Here is a 22,347-nt window from a genome sequence, read left to right as displayed (position 1 = left end):
ATGCAAGAAGCGAAGGGAACCGCGCAATGGGAATGGGTCGGCGGCAAGCCCCGCACCCCGCGAGGGAGGTTTAGGCCTAAGGTGAAAGTGGCCAAGGCAGGTCGACGCGCAAGATCTCTGACTGCGTTTCACTTCAGTTCTTGGGCTCATGTGAATGGCTGGCGATGAGGCATATCATAAAAGGTCGCGTTTCGAAAACAAACACAGGGCAGGCGGAAGGATCTCTGATCATGTGCCAGAGAATTGACACTAGTAGTAATATAAAGAGTGGCCTTAAACTAGGGATAGGGGACCTGCGGCCTTCCAAACCTTGCTGGCCTGGATCACAACTCCCATCATCCCTGATCATTAGCTATACCAGCCTTGGCTGATGTGAGTTTGGCGACCCCCAGGTTCTTAAGGCATTTTAACATGTTCCCTGTTGCTGAGTTGTGCTCTTTAGATGTCACTGTTCTTTGGAGGTGCCCAATTATCTAGTGGTAGCTCTGCTTGGTACAATCTTAACACTTTGACTTCTGTATCTTCTCTCCCAGAAGGACCTAACACTGTTTCTCACATCTGTCTTGTCTGTCTCCCTCATCATTAATGTTGTATGATGATCTGGATTCATATTGCTTCTTAGACTTACCAGTGTTGATGAACATTGTTAAGCAAAACTACAATACAAGGATCTGTGAATACAAATGCACAACCCGCATGGGATTAAGAAGCCAAGTGGCTTCTGGAAACTTCTGCTTGGCCTGATGGCAAATTTTGTTGTGGAGGTTTTTGCTTGTACTTCTGCCAATCTTGGGGTCTCCCTGAGCCTGCTAGTACTTCCTTCTTGCACATATATGTTGCACCTTTGGTTACATAAGGACTGGATCTCTGAGAATTTTGTTTGCTGTTAGTGTAGGTATATCATGACTGAGCTGTGGATTCTCCAGTAATATGTGAAATAAGGCACAGACAAAGCAGCCTTCGGCAACACCTTCCCACATTTTTATCTATTGGTCCCATGTGGCACTGTGGTTAGGGTAATTTTTATCTCCAAGCAAAGAGCACAATGTATTCAAGGAGGAGGTGGTCCAAAGTTTTTATCAGCCAAGCACAGGGAGTGGCATTTATCGGTTAGGACAGGAAAATACCACATATTTTATGGATGTAGAACTAGTAGCAGATGTACTAACCCAGCTTCCTAATCATTCCCCTTGGCTGTGAATACGGGGGCTACATGAGGGCAGTGGACTTGTGGGGAAACTGAATGCATATTTCTGTTTTTTAATTCATTTCTGCATGCACAATAGCTGCCTTGACCCAAGGGTTTGGTACACTTGTCTAGCGCCCATTAACTATATGGGTTGTTACAATTCTCTCTGTACTGTATTTAATTTAATTAGGAATTCTAATGCCAGTTACTTGTTGGATGTCTATGCTCAAAATAGACCAGAGGGGTTTTTGCTGCCCCACCACTTGGGCGTCTACGAGCCCTGCTCCGCGGTGCTGGTTCTGCCCTCTCTCCACCGCCCCAGACAAGCGGCGGCGCGTGTGCTGTGCGCCTCCCTTCTTAACTTTTCGGGGAGACGTGCTACAGCGCACATTACGGTAATACCAGTCCTGCCCCGGCCACGCCCCGCGGGAGCCGTGGGTGGATCCCACAGGCCACCAATCGGAGGAGCTGGGGAAGGAACCCGGAAGTGGGGAGGAAGAGGCGTGTTGTTCTCCCCGCCAGGACTCGGGAGTAGGGCGACCGCAGCAGCGCGGGCGGGATGGAGAAAAACGGGCCGGTCGTGTGAGTGGAAGCGAGAGGGCAGGCATTGTGCGGTCGCGGGTTCGTGGGGTGGGACAAGGGTTCCGCGCAGGGGATGAGTGACATTTGCCGCTTGTTCCCTTGGCCGGGCTGCTGGGTCTTCAGCTGCTGCAGGGAAGCAGCACCTCAGCCGCTGACGTCCTTTCTGACATGCAGGTCCACCCGTGCAGTACTTGGGGTTGAGCTCGTGTTGCCGGTGCAGGCAGGGCTGACACGGTGCCGAGTTGTTTGCTTTGCGCCGAATGAGAGTAATACCTTCGTAGAAGCTGAAGTAGAGCAACCCAGGTGAAAGAAAGAATCTCACTGCAGCAAGCAATGTCTGCTTACAGCACGCAGAATCACATGTGCAAGCACAACTGTATGTATATTACAGTACTTCAGGAGCAGAGTCCATCAAGCCCACTGGGGCCTACGTACTTTCACGCTAGCCACAATGTCGGTTCCGCGGAGCACCAGTAGGCAAAGTTTGGGTTAAGAAGCGTTTCCACCTTGCCTTGCACTGCTTTTATCCATTAGACATTAAGACGCAGAGTATGAGAAAAAAGGAGGGACTCCTTTTTCTTTTTCTCTTTCCCCCTTCCGGCCCGCATTTGAGATGATTCTGCGTGCTGTAAGCAGACATTGCTTGCTGCAGTGAGATTCTTTCTTTCACCTGGGTTGCTCTACTTCAGCTTCTACGAAGGTATTACTCTCATTGTGGCTAGCGTGAAAGTACGTAGGCCCCAGTGGGCTTGATGGACTCTGCTCCTGAAGTACTGTAATATACATACAGTTGTGCTTGCACATGTGGCCATGGCAAACCAGGCTTTTGAACACACTGCAAGGGCTAAGCCCAAATCTAGCTCTGATCCAAATGACACAGTGTAAAGCAAGGGTTCCCAAACTGTGGTCTGTCAACTTCATTCAGGTGGTCCACAGCATGTCTGTTAAATAAAATTAGAAATAGTCCCCCAAGGGACCAATATAAATATAGAATGTAGAACCTGTACTTGTAACTAGCTAAGAGGGGAATAACTGTTCCTGTCTGGCACTGATAATTTAATCCATGATAGTTCCATGGACTGGACTGGTGTTTGTGTGTCTTTTCCCCTCTGGTTTCCTTCAGATTGTAATGCAGTAGTTTGTTTGAGAAAGTAAAACAGACTGCACCCCTCTTGCAGCAAAGAATACAGCAACATGGTAGTGAGAGAGGAAATGGTCTGTAAATATTTTTTCCAAGTTTTAGTTAGTGAGTGCCACTTATTACCTTCCCTGGTCGTCAGTTTAATATTTGAAAGGGGGAGGAGGGGGAGAATCTTCTTTCACCTGGGAGTCACATTATATTGGATGGTTTTTGATAAATGGTCAAACAGACCTCTTCACCCAGGCCTTTGGATGAGTGGCTGTTTTCTGTTCCCTGATAAGTCTCACAGAATTCCCTGAACTGAAGAATGATACCTTCCTCCGAGCAGCACATGGAGAAGAGACAGAATACACCCCTGTTTGGTGCATGAGGCAAGCAGGAAGGTACCTCCCAGGTAAGTGAAGTGACTGAGGTGTTTGGGGCAAAGATGTTTGGATCTTGTCTTCTTGTCCTTGGGGCTGGGATGGCCTGCTGGTTGGCCCTGAGTTCTGAGAGAGGAGTATGATTACCTAAAAATGAGTAGGAGGGAGAGGGAAAGAAGCTCTCAAGACCAGAACCTTTGGAGGATTCTGAAAGCAAGAATCCACCTATTAGTATCTGCCCACAAAATGGATCTGGGAGAAACTTCAGCTCTGAAAAGCATTGACAGATAGTGTCCTGTGCCTGGATTATTTTCCTTGCAACTCCTCTGTGATTGACATAATTAGCCTTTATCCATTTCCGAGGGCCAGTTCCTCTAGTCCACAGATGGAAGAAATCTATGGCCCTCCAGATGTTGCTGGAATCTGACTCCCATCAGTACCACCCAGAATGTTCAGTGGAACATTATGGAAATTGGAATCCAACAACATCTGGAAGCTCCTTAGGTTCCCCACATCTCTCCTCTAGGTTAAGTTGCATTCCTTTTGAGAGGCATCTCCCTGCCACTCAATTTTCTTTTTTTCTTTTTTTGCAGAGTTCCGAGAGACGCGAGCAGCTCAGGATTTCTTTGCTACCTGTCGATCACCAGAGAAGTGTTGTGAACTGACTCTGCAGGTGTGTTGTGAACTTATTCTGCAAGTGTTCCAGGAGGGAGATTTCTCTCTCCCTGCCCCATTTACAACTGAGGGTTATTCCTGTTCTGCAGACTGTGGCAGGAGCTGAATATACCCCAGAGTATAAACTGTGGCATTTGCTCCCAAAAGATGGTCACCAGCATAGTTTTACAAGAGGCTCCCCAGACTCACCATCTCATCTGCCTTTCCCTAACCAATTTCATTTGTCTCTTCCGTCTAAATAGCAGTTATTGACTTGGGTTTTAATGTCCTCCTTGCTGCATTTGCTATTCAGTTGCATGGGCAATTTATATATTTATGTCAGGGGTGGAGAACCTCAGATGCAGGGACCAAATGTGGCCTTATCTGTCCCTGGGGACTGTCTCTGCTTCACACCCTTCTTTTTGTCTGGCTGGAATGTGTCATGAGCTCTGATAATGCTTCTTGCTTGCCTGGGTGGAGGAGAGAGAGGGGTGTGTAGAAACTAGCTCATTGTGCAAAGGGAAAGCTTACATTTGTTGCTTTGCCTCTGCCTTGTGACTCCTGGAACAACCCCCTGAAGGGAATGTGGCTCTCAGGCTAAAAAACCACCACCACCCCAGTTTTTAGAAGCATTGTAGACTTCTTCATTAGATGTATCTAAGCATTCTTCAGGGAATAATTTGGTATGTTGTTCTACACTGCTCCTTGAATATAAAAACAATAGTGTCCATGGGTGGAATTCAAGATAGTGAGAAGTAGGCTGTTCACAAGTGGAACACGGTCTGCTTGCACAATGGGACTTTCCTCTAGCTCCCGTCCACATGCCCTCTAAACCTGATCTGGACTGTTTCCCCAATTTTCCAGAGCAAGTTTTGAGGGGAGCAGGGGAGGGAAAGTGCTCATTTTACTCATGCAACAACTTAGCTGAATTCCACCCCATTTCACGATGAATGTGTTGACTCCAGCAGGCACAAATGAAAATGTGCCTGAAATATGAAATATGAAAGAGGGATTGTGATAAAATATGAAAGATAGGTATATAAGTAATAAGTTATTACCACAAATGTAAAATTACTAACAGAACATTATAATTTTGATAAATGCATTTTTGTGTTTCTTTCAATACAATATAAATATTTTAAAAAGAAATACGAAAGAAAGGGCTCACTAGCTAAAACATGCCGTGGTACCTTGGTTTCCAAACGGCTTAGTTGTTGAACAAATTGGCTCCTGAACGCTGCAAACCCGGAAGTAAGTTTTTCAGAAGCTGGACGTCTGACATGGCTTCCGCTTGTGCAGGAAGCTCCTGTGGCCAATCAGAAGCCACGCCTTGGTTTTCGAATTGTTTTGAGAGTCAAACAGACTTCTGGAATGGATTAAGTTTGAGAACCAAGATACGAAAGTCTTGGCAACTCTACTAATAGGAAACTGATATTTCCACTGTGACTATTACGCTTTCCCTTGCACAGACAGTGCTTGGCTGAGCAATAATGTCTCTGTTGGATGTGCCATGTAGCAGGAAGGGTAGCAGGGTGTGTGCATGAAGTCTCTCCTCCGGTGTCGCTACATGTTGGCTCTATTCTGAAGGCATTCATTTGAACTTGCTTAAAACATCCATAACTGGAAACCTGATAAAGCAGAGGTCCTGGCTGCAGGGAGGCTTCTAAGTGCATTCCTCTGAATAAGAACGTAAAGAATGTGCCAATGGCACATCTAGTCTTGCATCCTGTTCTCACGATGGCCAACCAGATGCCTGTGGGAAACCCGTGAGCGGGACATGAGCTCAAGAGCACTCTTCCCTCCTGCAGCTCCCTGTAACTGGTACTCAGAAGCATTGCTGCATTTGACCATGGAGGCAGAATGTCGCCCATTATGGCTAGTAGAATGCTCTTAGATCTTCATGCTCAGCTTCCAAAGATCTGAAGCTTCCACATGGGGCTGGGGAGGTTGGAGTGGGGGCTAACATGCAAGGCTCCCCATACACACCGTTTTGAATACCTGGGAGTGGACTATTGATACATGTGCATCAGATTGCCTAATTCAAAATGGAAGCATTTGATCGGACTCGGTGTGCTTTCAAATGCACATCATACGCTCTGGCAATGTCCTGAAAGACAGATGATGCACAATTGTTTTCTAAGACCCATTTCCTTCTCAAATAACATACATCTGTGCAGCGTGCTTTCCCTTTGTTCTTTTATAATGTGTCTACTTCTTGGACCCCCTCCCTTTTTTCTGCTTTCGGCACTTTCATGGGTCTCTGATTTCCCTCCCCCCCCCATGTTCTTTTTCGCAACATCATTACAAACATTTATATTAAGTCTATTTTAGTAACATTCATTAACACACCCCTCCGCACAGCACTGTTTCTCTCTTCAAAAATGTTATTAATGGCATAACGTTTGTTCCTTTTTGTTCAGTTGTAAAAGAAACCCCAAAATTCTATGCAGCTGGCTGCTTGAGGAATTCTTCCACCTCTTTTTAAAAGAAAATAAATCAATAAAAAGACAGCATTTATGCAGTGCTTCCTTCTGTTTTGCCTCACTTCGTTATACAACCTGTCAATATGTTTTTCAGTGTTCATTGTCCCTCTGACAGCACACCTGTAAACATTACTGTATTTTTTTAAAATGTTCATAACTCTCTTGGTCTCTCCCTCCCTCCCTCCCTCCCTCTCTCTCTCTCTCTCTCTCTCTCTCTCTCTCTCTCTCTCTCTCACACACACACACACACACACACACACACACACACTTTCTCTTTCTACACATTCTAATCTCATTCTGTTTTGGACTAATTTAGGTTTTGAGTCAACTTGAACAGATTATTGTTTTGGTTCTTATTATCTTTGTAGTCTTTTCCTGCCATAAAAAAATAATAATCATAGCTCCTTTATTTTTGCAATTTTGAATACTAGACTCCTTTTCTTTTGGGTGTAGAGACGAGCTCCACAAACCAACATTGTCCTGTGTATTGGTGTAGTCTGTGTATCAGTGCCGTTTCCCTACATATCTGTACTTAAAATGGACTCGGGGAAAGACAGGAATGGGTTCCTGCATACCCTCCAGCGTACGGGAACCTATTTATGCCTTTCCCCATGTCCCATGCTGTGCTCCACATACAGCACACCCACTTTACCTTTACAGGAAGTGATACTTCCTCACCGTCTGAATTTGAATATTTTGGTAATAGTATAGTGGTGGTAAATCAGGGGAGATGTGGACTCAAAGACCAAGAAGGCCAGGCTGCCGGAAGATCATCTTGTGCAGTACACAGGCAGGACTGTATCATTGTCTGCTGGAAATCTAGGCTGCAGGGTTTGGGCTGCCTATTGGAATGTCTGCAACAGCACTGCCTGGCATTTTTTTTCATGAAGGAGGGGCTGTAGCACATGGTTAGAGCACATGCCTTGCACACAGACGGTCCCAGGTTCAATCCCCAACATCTCCAGGTAGGACTGGACACCTACCTGACCCCTGGAGAAGAGTTTCCAGTTAGTATAGATATCACTGAGCTAGATGGACTAGTGGTCTGATTCAATATCCTATTCTCTGATTCAGCATCCTAAGGCAGCATCCTATGTTCTGGTGTTCATATGCTACGTCTATAGTGCACTAGCTTTTGGGCCTCAGCAGAAATCTTGCCCTCCTTCCCCCTTCCAGTTTTCCCTGGATTCTGAGTTTTCAGGCTTACTGCCTTTGTATTTTCAAATATTTCCTCTCTCCTATGAGAGGGTGGTTCTCTTTCTACACACGTGTAATTTCTAGCTTAAAAACGGGGCAGAGCGCCCTCTACAAGGTCTGTGTGTTCTTCTTCCTTTCAGCCTCTACGGCGCTTTCCTCTCGATGCTGCCATCATCTTCTCAGACATCTTGGTGGTGCCCCAGGTAAGAGATGCTGGACGTAGGGAGGGGCGGTGACTGTACCACTTATAGAAAGAAATTCCTTAACATCCTGCTGCTTTCCTAGGCGCTAGGCATGGAGGTGGTGATGGTGCCTGGCAAGGGGCCCACCTTCCCTGAGCCACTGAAGGAAGTCGAGGACCTGCTGAAACTCCGCCAGAAAGTGGATGTGGCAGCAGAGCTTGGCTACGTCTTCCAGGCCATCACGTTGACCCGGCACAAATTGGAAGGGAAGGTGCCCTTGATTGGCTTCTCTGGCGCCCCGGTAAATACAGTTCTTCGGAAATGGGTGTCTCCCAAAGAAACTGTGTGTCATTCCCTAAAAATGCTGGTTGGCTCTGGGAAAAGTTGGGGTGTGCTGGCCATCTGTGCCGCTGCATGAGGCCAGGTGGATTCTGAGTACTGTGGATTTGTAGCTGCAGCATTTGACAACCTCTGCGGAGGAGAGTGTGTCATGGGGGGGGGTGTCACTTACAGGCTGGCATAGTTCATGCTCTCTCCTAGTAAGGCCGTTGGGTCCCCGACTCCCTGCCTTAGCTTGCTGCTGCTCAAACATTGACTTCATAGGATGATATTTGTGGAACTAACTGATGGGTGGCAGGTGGCTGAGAGAGGCGGCTTTTCTTTCCAGCATTCTCTGCTGGGCAGGGAAGACACACTGGAAAGGGTGTGCCAAGTACCTCCTTAAGATAAGTATGTTGTATTTCATTTAGGTGAACATTAAAAATTGTCATGCATTTGACTGATTACAGTTGGCCAAAAGTCAACTTAAGAGTAGAAGCATCAAAGCTTGGGCGTGTAAGTTTTGGGGCAGGAGAGGCAGTGCATGACATCTTTAGAAGTGAATAGCATCAGTTAAGGCAAATACAGCTTCTGGTTTTTAGGAACCCAGAGGGGTTGTGAACTGCCCTGAGATACGCAGGTGAAAGCCAGTATGTAAATTCAATAAATGATAATAGTAAATAAAATAAGAAGAATAGAGCTGCCTCACAGTTTCTGGAAGAACCACTTGCCTTACAGAAGCTGGCTTGGGCATGGTGAGGCATTGGAACAAGTGCTTTTGAATTCATGCCTGCTTTCACTTTCTGCTTGTTGTCTGCTTCCTAGTGGACACTGATGTCCTATATGATTGAAGGTGGCGGCTCCAACACAATGGCCAAAGCCAAGGCCTGGCTCTACCGGCACCCTGAGGCCAGTCACCGTCTACTCACGTTATTGACTGATGTAATTGTGGATTACCTGGTGGGGCAGGTGGCTGCAGGCGCTCAGGTGAGTGGAAGAAGAAAGTGGCATCATCCTGCTTGAGAAGAGCTGTAGACTCCTGGGCAGCTCCTGCCCACAAGCTTTCAGGCATAGCTGTAAGTTGGACAAATTTGCCACGCATTTTCCAAGGCACTTTTGAGATACCCTTCGTCTTCTACAGCCACGACCCTTAAGACAAATGGGATCTGGAAAGAAAGCTTACTTTAGGAAGGTAAAGGGTGCCGGCAAGAAATCAGTAGTGCCATGCTGCTAATCATAATCTTATCATGTAACCTTTTATTACAGAATCCAATCACTTTGTTTTTAGGAATAGGCTTTTAGCTCTCGTGGTTGCAAATAAAAGAAAAGGAAAACAGCTTTCCTCCTTTGCCAAAATTGCTGCCTGATGGCACTCTGCATATCACAGCAAACTTCTCCTCCTCCCCAAGATCATGCCAGCTGGCTGCAGCCCTCCCTGGTTTTATTCATTCAGCACTAAGGTGACAATGGGCTATGCGTGTGATTGGGGAGCATGGCAGGGTTCCCAATCATGGGGACAAGCACTGTGCACCAGATGCTCCCTCTTGCCTTATGTGGAATGCATGGGAGGTGGGGTCAGCTGGTGCAATTCCTACCTCCTCCACACATTCACATAACTTACAGATGGAACATGAGAAGAAGTAGCCTTCCAGCTGATTTCCTTAGCTTGTGACAACCTCCTAGAGCACAACCTTTTAGATGATGGTGTTGAGAATAAGGGCTGTAAATTATCACTCTGATCTTATTCATATGTACTCAGAACTAAGCCCCACTGGCATTCTTCCGCCCCCGTGTGATTTACTTCCAAATAGGGGGTTTAGGATGGCAGCCTAAGGCAGTTTAATTATAGCATTGGTTCCAGTTGAAGAATTCGAGATTGTTTACTGGAATCGCTTGCCTTGTGTCAGGAGAGATTGGATTAGGGGGAAAATGCATTGTTCTGTGCCAGGCGTGGGCAAACTTTTTGGTGCCAAGGGCAACCTTTCCTTGGGGTGTGGGTGAGTGGAGGAGGCCCACTTGTGTGCTATGGGGAATGAATAGTCCTTTCTGATATTTGTAGAAGAGTTGCACTTAAGAGGGAGAGATGTCAGCCAAGAGGGATTCTGATTCCTTGGTGCTGTCTCTCTTGACAGGCTCTACAGCTTTTTGAGTCCCACGCAGGACACCTGGGGCCAGAGCAGTTTGCAGAGTTTGCCCTCCCCTCCATCCGTTGCATTGCCAAGCGAGTGAAGAGCAAGCTACGGGAAGACGACCTCCCTCTGGTGCCCATGGTAAGAGATAAATTTCTTGGGTTCCTTGCGGGATTCTTAGGATCAGCAGATCTTGGAGCTGGAAGGACTGTTGGTGTTTTCTGTTCATCCTAAAAATAGATACCACATAGTGATATTGAAGCAGCAGCCATGGAAGGCCGCTCCATCTGTCCATACCAAGGGTAGGACAGAAGGCCTTTGGGAGCTGCCTTCTAGAAGACATATAGATGGGCAATACTGGTGTGTGTATGGGCATCTCCTCTAGTGTGCCTTGTGCACAATTAAAAGCAGAGGACCATGGTGCCACAAGGCTGAAAGGAACTTCTTGTAGAGTCAGAAAGAGAGCAGAGGATAAGGTGAGAGCAGGACTGGGTATCCTTCTCTTAAGTCAGGCTCCTACTGTAAGAATTGGGGAGCAGGAAGATTCTACCCCCCTTAAAAAAATGTTTTCCCCAACTCATACTGAATGGTTGAGGTGGGCTACGAACTTTCCTAAATCCTGGAGAAGTTTGGCTTTTGGTATCTATTTACTAGTACTGTACACACCCATGTGCTGGAGGTTACTCCTTAACACACTCAGTTGATAATCTGGGACATCCCTACCTCTGCACTGGGAAGGAGTATAGCTCTGGGATAAAGCTCAGGATATGCACGTGGGAGGTGCCAGGTTCAAATCCTGGCATCTTCCATTGAAAGGACAAGGTAGCAGGTTTCCAAGTCCTAAACAGCCTCTGCCCAGTATACCTGAAGGAGCATCTTTACCCCCATTGTTCAGCCTGGACACTGAGATTCAGCACCGAGGGTCTTCTGGTGGTTCCATCACTGCGAGAAGTGAAGTTACAGGGAACCAGGCAGAGAGGGCCTTCTCCGTAGCTGTGCCCATTCTGTGGAATGCCCTCCCATCAGATGTCAAGGAGATGAGTAGCTATATAACCATCAGAAGACATCTGAAAGCAGCCCTGTATAGCAGAGCTTTCCAAACTGTGTTGCGACACGTTAAGTGTGTCAGTTGCAGTGTGTAGGTTTGCTGTGCAAACACTCCCCACGCTCCTGCCAGGGCTGGAAAGGGGTTTAGTTTAACCTCCGGTTTGCTAGTAAAGCTTAATTACTGTGTCACGAAATGATGCATGTCTAAAAACCGTGTCACCGACATGAAAAGTCTGGAAAGCTCTGCTGTACTGTATAGGAAGCTTTTTAAGGTTTAAGGTTTTATTATGTTTTTATGTTGGAAGTCATCCAGAGTGGTTGGGGCAACTCAGCCAGATGGGCAAGGTATAATAATAATAATAGGAAGGAAGGAAGGAAGGAAGGAAGGAAGGAAGGAAGGAAGGAAGGAAGGAAGGAAGGAAGGAAGGAAGGAAATAAATCTGAGACCCTGGAGAGGTGTTGCCAGTCAGGGAATATGGTGCAAACTAGGTCTGACCTGTCTCATGAGGCAACTTCTCAAGTTCCTGTGAGATAGCAGGAACAGCAGTATTGACCGGAAGTGAAGGAATCTGCAGAAGGAACTTCCTGTGCTCCTAGATTATATACCAAGCTGTTGACTGCTTGAAAGGAATCTGCCCCACACAACCTCCCTCAAAATCACCTGCATTCCAAGCCAATCCTGGGATGGCAGGAGGGGCGGTGATGGAAGATATTTCAGGCTGGAGGTATCTCTTGGTCTGTCTGCTGCCTGTCCCCATTCCCTGTTTTCTGTCTTTCCTTTTAGCTTGGGGCTGATGTGTCTGTGTTAAGGAGAAACCCCCCTTTTAAAATAAAAGCAAAGTACAAAGTTGTAGTAGTCCTGTTTCACCACTAGAAGGCAGCCAAGTAATGAAGCAATGCCAACTGGGCAAGCCAGAGCGGTCAAAGACCTGCCTGCAAAGATCTGCTTACCTATAGAAACTTCTCCGTTGTCCTGTTCCCCCCTTTCCCATCGTGCACCAAGAAAAGCTCTGCTTGTTTGTGGATGTGAATGTGAATGTCTTACAATGGAGGAGACCTGTTGCCCTCCAGATTCTGCTGGACTCCTAACTTGCAGGAGCACTAGTACCAGCCAGGGATGATGGCAAAGGCGGCCAAACTGCGTCTGGAGGGCCACAGGTTCCCCATTCTTGCTTTGGTGCCAAGCACGCAGCCCTGCCCACCACGTTGTCCTGTTTTTCTGTCTCCTCTCTCAGATCATCTTTGCCAAGGATGCGCATTACGCCCTAGAGGATTTGGCACAATGTGGCTACGAGGTGATTGGCCTGGACTGGACCATCTCTCCCCAGGCTGCTCGGTGAGAAATTGACTGGCCTTCCATAGGGACTGTTAGGAGGGTTGGTAGGATTTCTAGAGTGCTTTTCCCAATATTAGAATCCTTTCGTTTCCCATAAATTTTGCTTCATACAGTATTGTGGATACAACAACTACTGGCTAAGCAGAATGGACTGGGGATAGTAAATAAGAGGAGCCAGCAGTTTATAGGTGCAGGGAGCTCCTTCATTGGATTGCCACTATGAAGAACCAAACCCTGCTCACATGCAGCGGTTGGGAAACAGAGAGCTGATTGTTTTCATGTGGTCAGTGGAACAAAGTAAATTTCACTCTACTGTTTCAGGAAGCAGGGCTAGAAGGAATGGGTGGAAACCACAAGGAAGCAGAATTTTGGCTAAATCTTGTTAGAAATGTCCTAATGGGAAGAGCTGGGCAGTGAGCTCTTCTTCGCTAGAGGCTTCCAACTCCAATATTTTATGACTTTGCAACATAAGTACAACCTGGATAAGTTTAATTAGGTACAACCTTCTAACTAGGGCTAGCCAGATACATCAGAATTAGACCCAAGAGGCACCTGGGACACAGGTGTCAAGTAGATGTAGGCAACCATCATTAGCTCTTATGGCTTCCAACCATTGCTCTTCTTGTTTTAAAACCATCTGATTTTGTAAGTATCTCACATTCTTGTGACGATGAGGAGCTACATCTTGCTCTGCTGCTTACAAAGTATCCCCCCTCAACCTCCAGAGCAGGTACTGATGTTTTATTTTGTTCTGTTGCAGTCAGCGGATCGGGAAAGACATTACCTTACAAGGGAATTTGGATCCATGTGCCCTCTATGCACCAAAGGTAAAGAGGCAGGTATCACAAGCCCCCTAGACAAATGTCAGGGAACATTTCTTAGGGCTAAGGTCAAGTTACTTCAGTGGGAAGCTGTTGGTGGTGGGGACGGGACACATTTCAGTAATGGGCGAGGTTGGACCCAACATACAAAGCCACAGGATGCTCTTAGTTAGCAAACAATGGTTGTAAGGACTGTCTGCACTGAGTCTGTCAAATGCGCCCCGCTCCCCCTTCTTCCAATACACTATAAGTTAGCCTAGGTTGGTTGCTTCAACTGTCTTGCCCTGCTGATTCTTCTTTGCTTTTGTCAGGAGAAGATTGGGGAGCTGGTGAAGAAGATGGTGGAAGGCTTTGGCTCCAAGCACTACATTGCCAACCTGGGTCATGGCCTGTATCCTGACATGAGCCCGGAGCATGTGGGGGCCTTTGTGGATGCTGTACATAGGCACTCTCGCCATCTCAAGAAATGTTCCTGAAGACTTGAGCCAGATGGAAAATGGACAAAGCATCAAAGAGACTGCAGCAAGAGAGGATCATGTTTGCAAGTGCTGGAGAGCCAGTCACTAGGACTGATACAAAGAACAAGGATGTGGGTTTGTAATAGCGCACTATTAAAATGCTTTCCACTCAGAATGGCACAATGCTTGGGGTGGTGGGTGGGTTGTAGAGGGGGAGAGAATGTATGGTCTTGGGCATTTCCTGAAGCACCCAATGCTTTTGATCCTGGCTTTATCCCTACACACTACAAAGCTTATCTGAGAAAGAGGTGGATCCTTTTATTGACCTTTTCTTGCCCCTTCCAACCAGTGGCTAGGTGTGGCCTTTCTTATGCTCTGTCCTCCACAGCGGAGTAAGTTTTTTTGCCATTTAACAATAGAAGGTGGGTTAGGGTACCTTGTGTCACCCAATTGCTCAGTTTGGGGCCCTCTTTAGCAATAGCCATGTGTCTCTACAAAGCGATGGCCATGCACCATACCGCAAAATGAAGTATTTACAACACTTTCCCATCTGGATTAACAATCCAGCACATGGTGTTTAGTTAAATGATTGAATCTTCCTCTGCTTTGGTGCTGCTGTTCTGGCTTAGTCAAGGTCTGCATATGCACAACCCACTCAGGAAGGATGAGCGACCATGTCCTTGCTGCTGAACAGGCGACCCAGGAATAAGTGGGAAAGACTCTTGTGATGTTTATTCTCAATATGAACATGCTGTGCTGCACTGCGCCTCACTCACTGCTGTTCATTATCCAGCAACAGCTAAGCAGGTTCCTCCAGTAAAGAAACCCAGCCTTCCTTTCCCTATATCTCTGCTGCCATAGTGGTGACTGTGTCTGCTTCAGCATTCAGCCTGGTTGCATCTGACAGTTATCAGCCGCATGTCATGATAAGGAAACATGTTTATAGAAGACACAAGCAGCACCAGCCCCCTCAGAAAGTCTGTTACTTGTGTGTGATATGTAAACAGACCAGTGGATGCTTTTCTTAGAACTGGAATAGCATGGGAGGGAACTGTGGTGGTTAAGGCAATGATTGCTTTGTTAACAGGTATTTGGGAAGGGGATGCTATAGTGTTGAGGCTGCAGCTAGTAAAGGTGGCATCAGCAGCTAAGAGAGGAGCAGGGCTCTTGCTGAGACCTGTTAGGTTTTTCTCTACACTGCTGTTTAGGTCTAACATAACCCCACCACCTCCAGCGGTTCAGATAAAAGAACAAAACCAAAGAAGGCATCATCAGCTAGCAAAAAATAAAGATCAAGCCTTAAAATTGAAAGGATGAGAGTCTGACTCTTAAGTCATGTATGGAAAGCAAGTGCCAATAACATTGCTTTCCCTGCCTGCCGAACCACCCTCAGGGATGGCCTAGTTTTACCTCCTTTGAGAAGGAATTCCTCCAAAGTGCTGCCACACACAAAAATCTTCTGTTGGCAGGACGTATAGCAGGGCCTCCAAAGAGGATTTCAACCTACAGCCGTGTTCCGATTGTGGATGGGGGAGAGACAGAGGTTTTTTCAGGTTTCATGGCCCTAAGCCACGATCATCACAGACGTTATGCCAATGTATCCCACTGTACATCAAAGATCCATACTCTCTTTATAGGATTGTTCCTGCACAACAAGTATATTCCATCTGAGGCAGGGGGTATTGACATATAAATATTTGCTGGTGAAGTAACTGGAGACTCAGTACAGGAAGAGGCAAAAGCCACATGTGGTTCTTTCCAGACCAAAAGGATGCAAGGCTGGTGGTTTAGAAGGTTGCATTCACTCCCATTCCTCCCATCTCAACAACTGCCTTTGAACTGCTGTCTTTTTATTCCCTTTTAATTGGCACTGCTGACAACAGAAAGGGCTGGAGTGATACAGAAGTGGTATGAACATCTTCCTTCTTTTTTATTAAACATTGGATCAAGAGGTTGTACACAAAATAAAATAAGTCAGACGTGAAGAATGATACTTCTATGGCAACAAATACTGGGGTGAGCTGGGTTTCCCTGGCCCAGTTTTCTCATAGAGTATTGTGAAAAACAAAACTGGAGTCAGACAGTAGGTAATTTTAATCCACATTTTCTAAGCTACCCTTCAGCCCGACCCCTGCCCCACCCCACCCCATTCCCTCCCTGCCCCTTTTAAAACTAGGACACACTGGAACAGGGGAACACAAAGACAAGTGGAAGAGCCGTGTTGCTCCTGCTTCCTACCCCCAAACTTTATTTTTCATTGGAAGAAGTTAAAAAATAAGATGATCCACTTAAGCAGTGGTGGGAGGTGGAGCAGCAAGAAATAGGACCAGGAAGGCTGTCCTCCAGAGGGCACCAGACTCTGCAGGTGCCATCAAAGGCAACAGTTTAGAAATGGAGTTGAAAATAAAAGACACATAAGCAAGAGAAAAATGTGTTCCCTGCTCCCCATCTGCCAAAGGAAAGACACATCTTCCCACGCGCATATAGCATGCGGCTCTTGCACGCATCTATCCATAGGCATGTGGATGAAGGCCAAAAAAATCGATTATTTACACTATGGGCCCAACTGTTTCACAGCCAACAATCTGGCTTCCTGGGGTCTTTGTATTCCATAATTGGAACCACTGCATAAACCAGCAGAGGCAGGGCAAGTGCTGTGGCTAGCAGCCCATGGGCCAAGTCCACGCACCCTGATGGCGGGCTTTGCCATTTCCACCTTGGTCTCCTCTCTTCCAAGGCTGCTGTGTCGTGGTAGTTCTGCATGAACTCTTGGTCCATCCTCTCTACTCATCAGACACCACCCACCAGCCCCTCTTCACCAACAGTGCTGGGAGGCCGGGGAACCTGAGAAATGTTCATCTTTTCTCATGTTCGGATATGCTTAACAAAACCAAAATCCCCAGCCCACAACACATTTCAAGTATCCCCCAAACAAAAAGAGAATAATTATAAATAATTAGAACTTTACAATTTAATAATCGACACATATACTATCGTATTTACAGTATCATAAATGCTTCTGTTACTTTTAGTAAAGCAATCCCTGAGAACAGTTAACGTTAGGTTTTTTTTCAGTTAAGGATCTTCACAAAAAAGAAAACGGTGAAATGTGCCCGTCTTGGCAGGCTGCACCTCTTACAAGGCCACCAGCCAAGAGCTAAGGTGGCAACGCAAGAGGCTGAGCGACGCATTACCATGCCTCATTCGAGGTGGTTTGCTTTTCAGCCTCCATCCGCCATGCCCTTTGGGAAAGAGGTATTCAATTTTTCCTGGTTAGCTTTTGGTATTGCCGAGGTGTTTCCGAGTGGGTGGGAAGCAAACCCTTCCTGCCGTGCTGCTTTTGGTTTACGTTCCTCAAAATAATAATAATCCAGGAATCCTCTCTGGATGGAAAACATAGTCCGTCTGGCCCAGTAGGCATGATTCCACCAACAGGGATCAGGGTTCCTTCCTTCTTTCCTTCTTTAACTAATGCAGAAGCTCATCCAAACCGCTCCCTCACTAGCAGCATAAGCTTCTTCTTGCCCTTGTATATCTGCTTGAGGTTGTCTATGAACTGCGCAAACTGAATGTGGCCGTCCTGAGCCAGGAGGAAAGTCTCCCGAGCTTTGCTGAGAAACTCTATGAACTCCCCGTAGTGTCGTGGGCTGATGTGGGTGAGCCGAGAGTGCGTCGTGTTGATGTAAGCGCTTATCGTGGCGTCCAGCAGTTGGCGCAAAGGCGCTTTGTCTGTGGACATCAGTTTCCCAGAGTTCCTGCGGCCGGGAATCCCTGCAAGGCCCGGGGCTGTCATGGTGCAGCGGCGCAGGATGTCAGACAGCACCGTGGCACAATGCACGCTCTTCACCACCAGTGGAATGATGGCCGCCAGCTCATTCTTGCCCAGAGAGTGGCTGAGCGCACATGCCCAAAGCACGTCGTTGATGGCCGGGTGCGTGTCCTGGTTATAGGCAAGGTTGAGGTGGGTCATGGCGAGAGATGCCAGCTTGAACGCCCGCAGAGGGTACCCACGGTGCTCCATGTACCGTGCAATGGTGAAGAGCTGCGAGTAAGTCATGCCTGTGGAAGCAGCATCTATCACAATTTGGTAGGCAGTCTCAAAGGCGATGTGGTCTTTCTCGCAGAGGGTCAGGGCGGAGAGAGCGCAGTTCTGGGGATCCTTCATGGCGCACTGCAGGGCCAGCGTGCGGGCACAGCTGGCCAGTTCTTCTCGTTGCGGGTAGTCCAGGCTGAGGCGCAGGATGGTTGTGTGGGACATCACTGTCGCTGCTACGATGCTGGTGGCTTCAGTCGGGGTGAAGAGGGTGTACCAGCTCTGCAGGATGCTGACTAAGGCCCGTACACCTGCAAGAAGGGAGTACAAGCTTTTCAACCAATAGTAAAGTGGCAAGCATGATGTTGGAGCACTTGAGTATGTGGCAGTGGCAAAAAAAGAGCCGAGTGACTGCTTCAAAACTGTGTTCATAAATATTATGGTCATTGGGCTCTGCAGTGATACAAAAGTGCAGGCTAAATCAGCCACACCCTAACCTCTTAATCTGTATCCTAGAAGCTGGACACCACTGCTAAATTTGGCAAGGCTCACAATGAAGGGCTGTGCCAGTAACCAAAACTGCTATGATCACAGGAAGCTTAGTGTCTGGCTTAACGTTATAGGCGGAAGGCCTCTGGTTTATGTTAGCCAAAAAAACCAGATGTTTTTAAAAGCTGCACACAATGGTATCTTCCTTAGTATAAAATTACATTTATCTGTTGCTGTTGTTTTGCTAGTGCAGGGATCTTATCACATGGGAAACAGCTACATTTGTGGATGTTTGGGTGCTGATGCATGTAGCCTGCAAGACATGGAGCTGTGACTCAAGATGTCCTTGATTTAAATCTTACCTCTGCCACAAACTCAGTAAGAGTTCTCAGGCAAGCCCTTCTCTTTCAGTCCTCACATGGGGATGATCAGTGCTCATCTAACATAATTGTTATGAGGATTTCAGCAAGATGTGCTTTTAACACTTGAAAGTGCTGTCTTAAATCATATCCTTTGTGTGAGCAGGACCTGCCATGGGCTCATCAGAATGTACAGACTCGCTTTGGGCTGCAGCCCTCCCTGCAAGATGTGTGAATGAGAGATACCAACCCACTTCTGTAGCACAGGTCACCAGCCACCGCACCATTTCCCTCCGTCTCCAGTTCAAGGTTGATAGGGTCATGCGCATTACCTGGAATGGCAAATGGGTGGGCAATGATTATTTCCCAGAGACGGTCACAAAGCTTGGACTTGCATTTTCCTAGATCAGTATAACCCTGTATAACCCAGAGAATGATATGAAGACTGGATGTATTTCTGCTGCAGAAAATAAGCAGAACTGGATTCATAAGCTCCTTGGATGAAGTCTACCTGAGAACCATACATAAGCTGCTTTGAACTTTTCAGGTGGTCTGTAAATTCTGTCCATTAATTAACAGGTAGAGTTGCATGTTAAGAGTCCACCATAAAAGCAGCAAGAATGCCCAAGTTCTGAGCCAGGTTCAGACTCTACCACTGGCTTCAAGGGAGGCTTGCCCTTCAAAAACATAGCCCTGGAAAGTTCCCCGCTTTTCCTAGCGATCGCCTCTCTCCCTTACCTGCAGTCCCAGCTCCAGTGCCACATTGAGCAGGGTTGTGTCCGAGTTGTTGTCTGCAGGTGTGGCAATCTTGAAGGCATCCTGGGCCAGCTTAAAGATCAGAGAGGAGGAATGGATGTTCTTTTGAATGGCTTCCAGAACCGTACGTAGGCGCAGCATGTCCCCTGGATTGGAGACAGGAAAGAGCTCACCTACTGCCTGGCAGGTTGCCAACTCCCTACTAAGACATCAGCATTCTCAGGATTAAACTAGACAGTAAAGGTAAAGGTACCCCTGCCCGTACTGGCCAGTCTTGCCAGACTCTAGGGTTGTGCGCTCACCTCACTCTAGAGGCCAGGAGCCAGCGCTGTCCGCAGACACTTCCGGGTCATGTGGCCAGCATGACAAGCTGCATCTGGCGAGCCAGCGCAGCACACGGAACGCCGTTTACCTTCCCGCGGTCCCTATTTATCTACTTGCACCCGGGGGTGCTTTCGAACTGCTAGGTTGGCAGGCGCTGGGACCGAACGACGGGAGTGCACCCCGCCGCGGGGATTCAAACCGCCGATCATGTGATTGGCAAGTCCTAGGCACTGAGGTTTTACCCACAGCGCCACCCGCGTCCCTTAAAACTAGACAGTACTGCACTCCTAAACATCTGGGAGGAGAGCAGAAAAGTGGATTCTTCCTTTTCCTCACAGCCTTGCTGGGGAGAATTGGGATGCAGTGTGCATAAAAGGGACACCTTGAATTTCAGATCAAAGCCTCTGCTCCATTAAGCGTTCACTTGACCCCTCCTCAACCCCCAAGTTCTACCCACTTCAGCCTTTCTCAACTCAAGCAAATATCCCGCGGAGAACAACAACAAGAGTGCTTAGGAACAAAGGACTCTGCTGTATACTGAGTCAGACCATTGGTCCATCTAGCTCAGTATTGTCTACACTGACCAGGGGCTCATCCACACTTCTGCTTGTCCAGTGCCTTGAAAGCATGAGTCCAAGCGGTTTTCCTTTTTACCTGCACTTTCTAGCCACAAGTCCCAAGTGGTTTTTCCCTCACACCGCTCCTTTCCAAGGGAAAGCACACTCTTTAGTGCTAAATCAGAGCAAAGATCAATCCAGAGAAAACCCGAATTGCCCTTTGCTCCGACTGAGCGTTAAAGAGCGGTTTTCCCCAGGGGAAAGCAGTAGGACAGGAAGAAGTGTGGATGAGCCCTAGTGGTGGCTCTCCAGGGTCGGGAGCGGGATGCTAGACATTTGGTCTGAGCCAGGAGAGCTCATCCTACACGCCGTAGACATCCTAATAAAGATGGAAATTTAGTAATGGGAATTTTAAGTGATTAAAGGCAAAGCCCTGACGATAAACAGAGGCCAGAAATGTTGCAATGATCACATTTCTCTATAGGGCATGCCCCAAACTGATTAAGTGAGCGCCTGTAAATAAAACTGGAAGTCCTTGCTGCAAGGTCAAGGAACAGAGACAGCAGTTAGCTGGAGCCTCACAAAACCAATTCTCAAGAAAATGTGGGTGGACTGTGCGTAGAAGAAGAGAGCAAGTTATGGGGCAGCAGAGATAGGAAGGGAGTGCTCACTGAGGCTACCTTGTCCGAGGACCACCCAAAACGTGGGAGTCAACCCACCCACCAATGACCAAAGCTGTCCTTCATTGATTTTTTGAACCACACTGGCTTTCTTCATTGCACAGGTCCAAATGGTGAGCAAGCCAGCTAGAGTTTCTGGTGGCTGTAATCCATTACACAAGGAGTCCTTCACTCACCTTTGGCTGCTGTCAGCATAGTGGAAGCAAGTTCACACTGTTGTGATTCCAAGTGTCCCAGAGTAAACCAGCGCGGGTACCTGCTAGGCACCACTGAAACAATATGGTGAGGGTGGGTGACGTCGCCTGAGGCCATCGTCTCCAGAACGGGCAGCCTAGGGAGAACCAAACCAGCAATGTCAGGCCAGTGAAGAAGGGGTACCTGCCAGGGGTCGGGTCAGTCTAAAAAAATTTTTTGGCCTTCTTTGTCCATGGTATGCTGTCTGTAACAACTCTGTAGTAAACCTTGAGGTCTTCTACAACATATGGATGCAAGACCAGCCTTGAACAAAACTTGAAAGGCCACTAGAGAGAACTAAGGAGTGATTTATAAACTTGTAAAGAAAAATATAAGTTTAGAAACATCCCCCTCTTGTGCTTTTATGTCAGAGCCAAGCATGATTTGCACACAGCAGTCATCTGGTTTTGCTTAGAGATGGCGGGGAAGGGGGGCTGTCTTGCCCCAGGGCATCTGCTGCAGTTTGGAGCTACCTGCTCACATGTTTCTATTTAAAGCCTCCCCCCCCCCTTCAGCCTTCTGGAAACCAGAACTCTCCCTCCCAGACCAACCTGTTTGCTGGGACACACAGCCACTACAACACCTGATGGCTTCCTTCATTTCCTGTTATGCCCTTCCTGATAAGAAGAACAAAGGTACCACCCAAGAGACCAAAGGCGTTGCTCTATCCAGTACTAGCCTGCTTACTCTTTTCAACGCACTACACAATCTGGTTCACACGACACAACAAAACAAGCTATGGCTCAGTGAGACTCCGTGGATGTGCAGGGCTCCCACACTTTGCAGCTGCTTTTCTCCCACCCACCCTCCTTCCTACTGCCAGGCCATAGCTGAGGGTTGCCGCTCATGGATAGTGAAGAGAGAGCTTAAGCTGGAATCCCCATTCCAACAACATTGTGAGCCAAACCTTGGCTTAGCCTCTCATGGTGCAGCAGTCAAAAGCCAGGATGAAGCAAAGCCTCCTCTCCTGGGATCTTGCATGTCCATGTGGTTTCGCTGAGCCAGCTTGGTTGTGT

At 47.4% G+C, this 22,347-nt stretch overlaps 2 protein-coding genes across 6 annotated transcripts in view; one reads left to right on the top strand and one right to left on the bottom strand.

Annotated features, from left to right (window-relative positions):
• The first annotated feature begins 54 nt into the window (after positions 1-54).
• On the top strand, positions 55-14,068 carry UROD (uroporphyrinogen decarboxylase). 2 transcript variants are annotated; one of them, XM_081916000.1, is made up of 10 exons: positions 55-232; positions 3,194-3,306; positions 3,868-3,947; positions 7,749-7,811; positions 7,894-8,091; positions 8,934-9,095; positions 10,241-10,378; positions 12,520-12,620; positions 13,381-13,447; positions 13,753-14,068. In XM_081916000.1, exons 1-10 carry the CDS (start codon positions 165-167, stop codon positions 13,915-13,917), a joined length of 1,155 nt encoding a protein of 384 aa, XP_081772126.1. In that variant the 5' UTR covers positions 55-164; the 3' UTR covers positions 13,918-14,068. The 2 variants fall into 2 exon arrangements, with proteins under 2 accessions (XP_081772126.1, XP_081772127.1); XM_081916001.1 differs by lacking the exon at positions 55-232 and adding an exon at positions 1,641-1,771.
• A 1,737-nt stretch (positions 14,069-15,805) lies between these two features.
• ZSWIM5 (zinc finger SWIM-type containing 5) overlaps positions 15,806-22,347 on the bottom strand; it is a 110,769-nt gene continuing 104,227 nt past the window's right edge. For all 4 annotated transcript variants that reach the window (XM_081915981.1, XM_081915982.1, XM_081915983.1 and 1 more), the window contains exons 11-14: positions 21,274-21,428; positions 19,519-19,682; positions 19,031-19,112; positions 15,806-18,243 (exon numbers count right to left, since the gene is read on the bottom strand). In XM_081915981.1, the coding sequence (XP_081772107.1) occupies positions 17,381-18,243; positions 19,031-19,112; positions 19,519-19,682; positions 21,274-21,428 (1,264 nt within the window). In that variant the 3' untranslated portion in view covers positions 15,806-17,380. The remainder of the gene's footprint in view (positions 18,244-19,030; positions 19,113-19,518; positions 19,683-21,273; positions 21,429-22,347) is intronic.

The sequence above is a fragment of the Podarcis melisellensis genome, assembly GCF_964234715.1.
Source record: "Podarcis melisellensis genome assembly, chromosome: 6".
NCBI classification, from domain to species: Eukaryota; Metazoa; Chordata; class Lepidosauria; order Squamata; family Lacertidae; genus Podarcis; species Podarcis melisellensis.
Note: the sequence above shows the minus strand (reverse complement) of the source record. Positions and strands in the feature narration are given on the sequence as shown.

What these genes read in the sequence shown, in the direction of transcription:
- UROD (XM_081916000.1), top strand. Translation starts at nt 165, where the DNA reads ATGAGGCATATCATAAAAGGTCGCGTTTCGAAAACAAACACAGGGCAG. An exon ending in AGCAGGAAGGTACCTCCCAG is followed by an intron (nt 3,307 to 3,867) that starts GTAAGTGAAGTG and finishes CTTTTTTTGCAG; the next exon opens with AGTTCCGAGAGACGCGAGCA. An exon ending in GTTGTGAACTGACTCTGCAG is followed by an intron (nt 3,948 to 7,748) that starts GTGTGTTGTGAA and finishes TCTTCCTTTCAG; the next exon opens with CCTCTACGGCGCTTTCCTCT.